This window comes from Carassius gibelio, chromosome A5 (genome assembly GCF_023724105.1).
Source record: "Carassius gibelio isolate Cgi1373 ecotype wild population from Czech Republic chromosome A5, carGib1.2-hapl.c, whole genome shotgun sequence".
Taxonomy (NCBI): Eukaryota; Metazoa; Chordata; class Actinopteri; order Cypriniformes; family Cyprinidae; genus Carassius; species Carassius gibelio.
The window spans coordinates 31,856,776-31,865,461 of NC_068375.1; the positions used below are offsets into that span (position 1 = coordinate 31,856,776).

At 39.7% G+C, this 8,686-nt stretch overlaps 2 protein-coding genes across 2 annotated transcripts in view; both read right to left on the reverse strand.

The window, feature by feature from the left end:
- LOC128012972 (uncharacterized) overlaps positions 1–5,638 on the reverse strand; it is a 26,735-nt gene extending 21,097 nt beyond the window's left edge. The window contains exon 1 of the mRNA XM_052595613.1: positions 5,531–5,638. Within this exon, the coding sequence (XP_052451573.1) occupies positions 5,531–5,551 (21 nt within the window). The 5' untranslated portion in view covers positions 5,552–5,638. The remainder of the gene's footprint in view (positions 1–5,530) is intronic.
- A 580-nt stretch (positions 5,639–6,218) lies between these two features.
- Positions 6,219–8,686, reverse strand: part of LOC128012998 (glutamyl-tRNA(Gln) amidotransferase subunit C, mitochondrial) — a 4,034-nt gene continuing 1,566 nt past the window's right edge. The window contains exons 4-5 of the mRNA XM_052595664.1: positions 6,526–6,629; positions 6,219–6,331 (exon numbers count right to left, since the gene is read on the reverse strand). Coding sequence (XP_052451624.1) covers positions 6,548–6,629 — 82 coding nt within the window. The 3' untranslated portion in view covers positions 6,219–6,331; positions 6,526–6,547. The remainder of the gene's footprint in view (positions 6,332–6,525; positions 6,630–8,686) is intronic.

Sequence of the window (8,686 nt, forward strand, 5' to 3'; positions counted from 1 at the left end):
TAGTTCTCTGGGGTCAAGTTGTGGCTTTTTTATGAGAGGCTTAATAACAGCCAGTTTGAAGGTTTTGGGGACATGTCCTAATAACAATGAGGAATTAATAATAGTCAGAAGAGGACCTATGACTTCTGGAAGCACCTCTTTTAAGAGCTTAGATGGTATAGGGTCTAACATACATGTTGTAAGTTTAGATGATTTAACAAGTTTATACAATTCTTCCTCTCCTATAGTAGAGAATGAGTGGAACTGTTCCTCAGGGGGTCTATAGTGCACTGTCTGATGCGAAACTGTAGCTGACGGCTGAATGGTTGCAATTTTATCTCTAATAGTATCGATTTTAGAAGTAAAGTAGTTCATAAAGTCATTACTGCTGTGGTGTTGGGAAATGTCAACACTTGTTGAGGCTTTATTTTTCGTTAATTTAGCCACTGTATTGAATAAATACCTGGGGTTATGTTTGTTTTCTTCTAAAAGAGAAGAAAAGTAATCAGATCTAGCAGTTTTTAATGCTTTTCTGTAGGATATGCTACTTTCCCGCCAAGCAATACGAAATACCTCTAGTTTTGTTTTCCTCCAGCTGCGCTCCATTTTTCGCTAATGCACATCCAACACTCTCACTGCCGTCCCTACACTCTAACATTGACTGTCTCACAGCAAACAGTGCTTCGAGCAGCATTGGATCAGGCTTTAATGCCAAACGTAAAAAAAAAAAAAAAAAAAAAATTAGCTCAGACACTCTGCGCAATCCAGCTTTCAGAATTCGAGGGGCGATTCAAGGGTCCTACACAGACTACCCGTTTATGACGGCTCGCACAGCCGCCGCTTTTCGTTAGCGGCAGAGCCCGATGTTCAATTCGTTGGCCTAATTCCTGTCGTGGACACGTTTCAGGATTATACACAACGGGACGCAATGGCTCTTATGGAAATTCTTATGGAAATAGCGGTGTTGCGACAGGAGATGTCAACTCTGCTGAGCAAAGGGGCTATAGAAGACGTACACCCCTCTCAGATGGAGGCAGGGTTTTACAGCCGTTATTTAAAAAAAAAAAAAAAAAAAAAGACGACGGATTGTGACCCGGTACTTCTCAAGTCCGTGTTTGAACCACTTAGACGATTGGCAGGTTTTAGCGCAATCGCAGACTCAAGCACACTCTCATCGGGTTCTTGTGCTGAATCACTTAAAGAGCCTGGGCTTACACACGAATTTCAGAGAAGTGTTTTATCTCCTCTCAACGGATAACCTTTCTGGGTATAGAATTGGACTCTTGCGCGATGACAGCAAAGCTTTCTCTCCCGCGCGCTCAGTCGATTGCGTCATGCGTGCGGCGCTTCAAAGCGGGTCGGACAGTGACAGCGAGATTGTGCCTCAGACTTTTAGGTCTAATGGCAGCGGCATTCCCCATAATTTGTCTGGGGTTACTTCACATGCGCCCTTTTCAGTGGAAAAATGGGCGAAAAGACGAAATATTTCACCCCGTTGTCTTCCGCATCGGACGATTTCGGTGACACGGAGTTGTGTGATGTCGTTAAAACTATGGATGCCAACCGAATTTCTCTTACCGGGGTTCGGCTGGGGATTTGTGCTTTCCCAGAGACCATCACGACGGATGCGTCTTTGACCGTTTGGGGAGCTGTTTGTCAAGGGCGACCAGCCCACGGAGTGTGGACAGCAGCACAACGCAGTTGGCATATAAACAGGTTGGAATTACTGGCAGTTTTTCTGGCTCTCCAGTATTTCGCGAATCTGCTGATTGGCCGTCATGTGCTGCTCAGAACAGACAACACAGCGGTTGTGTCATACCTGAATCATCAGGAAGGATTACGCTCTCGCCCCCTGTGCAGGCTGGCGAGACATGTTCTTCTTTGGTCTCCGAACAAATTTCTGTCGATCCGAGCTGTTCATGTCCCCGGACGTTTGAACTTCGGAGCGGATATGCTATCCAGACAGGCTCTGGAACAAGGGGAATGGAGATTACACCCCCAAACGGTGAATCTCTTATGGCCTACGCATTGCCCACTATGCTTCTCCCCATCGCCCCTGGGCTTTGCTGCGTTAGCTCACAGTTGGCCCAGGACCAGTCTGTATGCTTTTTCCCCGATTCATTTGATCCCAGCGGTTTATATATCTTTAGCCTATGAGGCGCGCAGACTCGCTTCGCCCTTAGGAGTTAAAGCTCATTCCACTAGAGCTGTGGCTTCTTCTCAAGCTTTTCTCAGTGGATCTTTTATGGATGATATCTGTGCTGCGGCAGGATGGTCCTCACCGGCATCGAAGTGACCTATGAAAGGGAACATCTCGGTTACGTATGTCACCATGGTTCCCTGAATAGGGAACGAGATGCTGCGGCCCTGGCCGTGCCATACCTTGATAGCATTCTTCTTCAGTCATGAAATCTGAGCGAAATGGCGCTCGGCACTCAGGTATACGATGCGTACGCATGCGTAGGGCGGTGTCAAGCGCTATTTGGCCAATAGGATTGCCAAATCACCGCAGCATCTCGTTCCCTATTCAGGGAACCATGGTTACATATGTAACCGAGATGTTTTTCAACTTGAAATGTAAAAACATAAGACAAAAATAACGGAACAACTGCAAGATGAATAATTACAAAAAAAGAACATAAACGGGAGTCTGAGAATCATTTTACTATGCTGCAGTGTAGCAAGAAATTTGTCCCTTTTTGCTTTCCTTACATCCAGATGTATTTGCATGCGGGTATGTTGCCAAATCCGTGGAATTTAGGCTACTTTGGGAAAATGTTTGATTAACTATTTGGTTGGGTTTATTACATAGACTTGGCAACCCGAGGGGAAACAGACATTCAGAGGGGAACAGAATCGACTGCTACACCGGCCTCGGTTGCTGTGTCAGTAGCAGCAGTGGAATTGATGGTTGAAGTGCCAAAGTTAGAAAACTCCACACTTTTACTAGTGGGTTTATTAAAAAAACAACGAATGTCCATTTTGTTTATTTAGCATGTAGACTAAAGCGGGAACAGAAAGAGAAGAGAGTCCACTCACGTAACTTACCGCGATACTTTGAAGTCACCAAAATAAGCTTCTTTTTCAATATAGTAATTAAAAATAATTAATTCTAAACTTACTCATTATATCCACAAAATTATAAGATAGGACAAATAAAATTAGAAAATATGAATTCTGTATTTATTTTTATTTTTCAAAGCACAAGACAGGCATTAATTGGCTCTGGTCTGGGGGGGCAGTGCCCCCCTTAGCCCCCCCAAACTCCGCCCATGGGGCTCCAGGGTGATATGGCTGCCGGCCATTGTTTCATAAACATAAAAATTAACATTAAAACAAATGGTCAAAAGAAAATAGTAAAATAGTCATAGCCTATTAAGTTTCAATTCAGACATAATAGGAAATCAGAGAGCACATGATCATGTGATTGGGGAAATCCAGGTAAAGAGAAGCACGTCATCTAAGAGCAAAACACACCTGGTTCACTGTGACTATATGGTTAAAAGGTCACAGTTTTGTTTTCTGCTCTGGTGTTGTTTGCTGTTAATCCAGCCTACTGATACAGTCCAACTAGTCTCACTTGATATATTGTAGGTGACAATCTTTATATTGTGCGGTACTGTGTTCATAAACCAGGATGAGCTTATTCTTCTCTAAATATTCTGAGTATTATTTTTTTTAAGGTTAAAGCAGCCATAAGGCTATACAACTTAAATAAAACACTATTTACCATGGAACTATTTTGAATTATTTAACATGTTTGGGCATTAAATATATGTTAAATGCGTAAACATATACCTCTTTGTCCGATTTATCACTAAATGTGTATTGTTATGCAGTATGGGTAAACATTTCAGTTAAAACAATAATCTATCAAATATTTTATTATAAATATTGACAAATTTTGTATTCACCTTGAATGAATGAATTGAGGCATCAGTCTGAGAATGAAAATCAAACTGAGAATAAATTAGCACCACGCTCAAACAAAGTTGTTAAAGATATCTACAATTTGTGTAAAGGAGTTGACAGTTCATGGTTTGGAAAGTAAATATAAGCAGTTACTACAGAAAGGGCTAAAAGTCACAGAATGACACCAAAATGTGATTTTGTTGAACATAACTCCAATAAATTAAGGGGCCCGTCAGGATGAAAACTAACATGGCAATTTCCTGATTTTAGTTTCTTTCATATCTGACAGACACATTTGTAAAACCCTATGAAAGATCAATATATATATTTTTAAATATATGTTTATTTTTTTTTATTTAATGATAATAATTTACAATGCTTTTTTCTTAAATATGTTTTAAACTGAAGAATGAGTATACTGGTCTGAGCTGAGAACATGGTTTTAAAGGAAATCATAATGTAATGTCTTCATTTTTATCAAATAAAAATAAAATGATTTATCATACTTTGTGATTAGCTCTAATTAATTTCCAAATGGAAATACACAGCCTATTAACACATATTTCACATCTAGTGATCCATGATATGAAAATGTATGAAATTGGTGAAACTGGTGTTTTGTGTAGCAGTTACTCTATTGGCAAAACAAATTAAATTTATGCAATTAGCAGATGCTTTTATCCAAAGTGACATACAGTGCATTCAGGCTGTCATTTTCTTTACCTATCATGTGTTTCAGGGGAATCGAACCCCCAACCTTGCGCTTGATATCGCAATGCGACACCAATTTGGCTACAGGACAACAAGTCAATAATACATGTAAAATACACAAGACTGGTTTGACCATTTATCTTTTATTTAGCAAGAAAGGGGTTCACAAGAACATATACAGAAATCTTAATCTGGAACTGTATGAGGAAGAAATACACTTGACTTATTACATATTTTACACATCTATTAAATGACATGAATACATTAAATCACAACTAATAAATAAATATAATAAAAATCGAACAAATATCTTGATACTAATAGATCCTTAATTTAAAAAATAGTTTAGCGTATATTAATTTTACGTGCAATAACATTAAAAGATGTATATAGTCTATTTGATAACAGATAAGTCACTCCAGCGTCAAATATTGTCTTAAGCCCCGCCCACAAACAATAAGGTTTAATTTCTGGAAACTATTCCTGAAATCATCAACATATGAATACGTACTCTGATACTACTTGTAGACAGGCATAGTTGCAATAATTTAGTAGACACTCTTTTCCAGACCGAATAAAATAATATTTTATTATGAGTTTTCCTCTTTTGGCATGTCTAGTGTTTAGTCATTAAAATAGTAAGATCGGAGATAAGCGCGATAATTTAACCTCCTCCTCGCAGACGGAGAGTCATTTGAATGGTGCTTTTTGGTTTGATGTTGTGGCTTCACCGCTCACTTTAAGAGTCTTCGGAACTCCTCCCAGCAGTCTTATTGACAGTTCCATTACCTGTCAAAATATTAAATATAACAATTAAATATTTTAAAACTACTACAGCATCCTCAATTATTTAAATAAAATAATTTCTTACGTACATTTAATTAATTTATTATATGATATTAACGTGCAATATTTAAAAAAAACTTACGTGGTTTGCCGAAGTGTTCATATCTTAAACTCGGATGAATATTCTGAAGTCAGGTAAATCACACCAATGACGTATTCGGGACAAGTGGCATGAATTTATAGTGTAAGCTTAAGCCCTGCCCACAGACAATAATCTTTCGTTTCTGAAAACATAGTCACTCTCTGTTTCCATTCCAGATAAATGTAAGCAGGTTGTTAAGCAAATTTAATCAACAATGCATTCTTGTTCAGTAACATCAGAATAAATCCCTGAAACGTTTATACACACACACACACACACACACACACACACACACACACACACACACACACACACACATATATATATATATATATATATATATATATATATATATATATATATATATATATATATATATTATATATATATATATATATATATATATATATATATATATATACGTGTGTGTGTGTGTATGTTGTAAAGGCAAGTCTGACATTATCAACAAATATTAACTAAACATTTGCTAACTATTTTTTTTATTATTCTGTTCTGTAGTTATCTTAGTTTTGTTAATGTAAGTATTATTACTGATTGATACTCTCTGTAATATAAAGTTTTTCTTGTTAGTTATTTCTTAAACGTGTTTACTGAAATGAATTTCTTTTTGGGTTTGCTTTGTTATTTTTTTCTATCACTATTACAAAAACATGAGTGTCACACGAGATAAAAATAAATGTTTATTATAATGCAATTCAGAGTCAATGTTACATTTCAGTCAAAATTCTGCGTGTTTAAGCATAGCAGATCTCTCTTCCCTCTTAGGTAGTGGGATGTTTCCTGCATTAAAAAAACAAAGACTGATTATTCATAAGTACACATTCTCAGTTATTTAGAAAAAAGTAATAAGCAAAGTTAACCAAGACACATTTGTTTTATTCTAATAATAATTTAAACAGTGAATTCAAATTTAAATCATTAAGTTCTGATGGAACAGCTTGTTTTTTTTTTACAGTTTCAGTTTAGTTTCTTACCTGGAGTTGCAGCAAAGTACTCCTATACTGTGTGTTTGGCCAGCTGGAGCAGCTCCTCGGCACATTCACCCTCTGTTATCATATCATCTCTCAAATACAGTACTCTGTGCACAACAGGAAGTTAAAAGAAAAAGTTTAGCTCCTATAAAATGGCGACATGTTGATTAATTATTTTGAGCAAACATACTTGTAGGGGTTGGGAGCCACCATTTTGCATTGAGAAAATACAGCAAATATAATACATTTTTAAACAATATCAGAATCAGAATCAGAATCAGAATGAGCTTTATTGCCAGGTATGTTTACACATACGAGGAATTTGTTTTCGTGACAGAAGCTCCGCAGTACAACAGAATGACAGCGACAGAACATAAAACACATAATAAAAGAATAAAAAATACAAATAAGTAGATAGTGAATGACAATATACAAATGACAATTGTAGGCAGGTATATTACAAAATGCAGTTATGTATGTACATGTGTATTATGTGCAAAATTTAAGTGTATACTAAGTATGTGTGTTAGATAAATAAAGTGTATGTGTATATAAATATAAAGTGTAGTGTGTTCGCCGTTATTATCAGCTGTTCATAAGATGGATTGCCTGAGGGAAGAAACTGGTCCTGTGTCTGGTCGTTCTAGTGCTCAGTGCTCTGTAGCGTCGACCAGATGGCAACAGTTCAAAGAGGGAGTGTGCTGGATGTGAGGGGTCCAGAGTGATTTTGACAGCCCTTTTTCTCACTCTGGATAAGTACAGTTCTTGAATAGAAGGGAGGGTTGTACCAATGATTCGCTCAGCAGTCCGGACTACCCTCTGTAGTCTTCTGAGGTCAGATTTAGAAGCTGAGCTGAACCAGACAATTACTGAAGTGCAGAGGATGGATTCAATGATGGTGGAGTAGAACTGTTTCAGCAGCTCCTGTGGCAGGTTAAACTTCCTCAGCTGGCGGAGGAAGTACAACCTTTGCTGGGCCTTTTTCACAATGGAGTCAATGTGAATGTCCCACTTCAGGTCCTGAGAGATGGTGGTTCCCAGGAACCTGAATGACTCCACTGCAGTCACAGTGCTGTTCATGATGGTGAGTGGGGGGAGTGCAGGGGGGTTTCTCCTGAAGTCCACGATCATCTCCACTGTTTTGAGGGTGTTAAGCTCCAGGTTGTTGAGAGTGCACCAGACAGCCAGCTCTTTTACCTCCTGTCTGTAAGCAGACTCATCACCGTCCTGAATGAGGCCGATGAGTGTGGTGTCGTCTGCAAACTTCAGGAGCTTGACAGAGGGGTCCTTAGATGTGCAATCGTTGGTGTACAGGGAGAAGAGCAGTGGGGAGAGAACGCAGCCCTGGGGAGCTCCGGTGCTGATTGTACGGGTGCTGGATGTGTATTTTCCCAGCCTCACTAGCTGCTGCCTGTCTGTCAGGAAGCTGTTGATCCACTGACAGACGGAGGTGGGCACAGAGAGCTGATTTAGTTTGGGCAGGAGGAGGTTTGGGATGATCGTGTTGAAGGCCGAGCTGAAGTCCACAAACAGGATCCTCACATAAGTCCCCGGTCTGTCTAGGTGTTGCAGAACATAATGCAGTCCAATGTTTACTGCATCGTCCACAGACCTGTTTGCTCTGTAGGCAAACTGAAGAGGATCCAGCAAGGGCCCAGTGATGTCCTTCAGGTGGGCCAGCACCAGTTTTTCAAATGACTTCATGACTACAGACGTTAGAGCCACAGGCCTGTAGTCATTTAGTCCTGTAATTTTGGGTTTCTTAGGGATGGGGATGATGGTGGAACGTTTGAAGCATGAAGGGACTTCGCACAGCTCCAGCGATCTGTTGAAGATCTGTGTGAAGATGGGGGCCAGCTGGTCAGCACAGGATTTCAGACAGGCTGGTGTAACACAATCTGGGCCTGGTGCTTTTTTCCTTTTCTGCTTCCGGAAGACCTGGCGCACCACATCCTCGCTGATCTGAATTGCAGGTGCCCCACCTGAGAGGGGGGATGCAGGAGGTGTGAATGGTGAGAGTGCTTGATTGGAGAGGTGTTCAGGATGGGTTGCAGGAGCTGTTAATGGTGTGAACGGTTGTTTGGAGAGGCATTTGGGGCTGGTTGCAGGAGTTGTGAAGGGTGTGAATGGTTGTGTGGGGAGGCGTTCAGGGCAGGTGATGGGT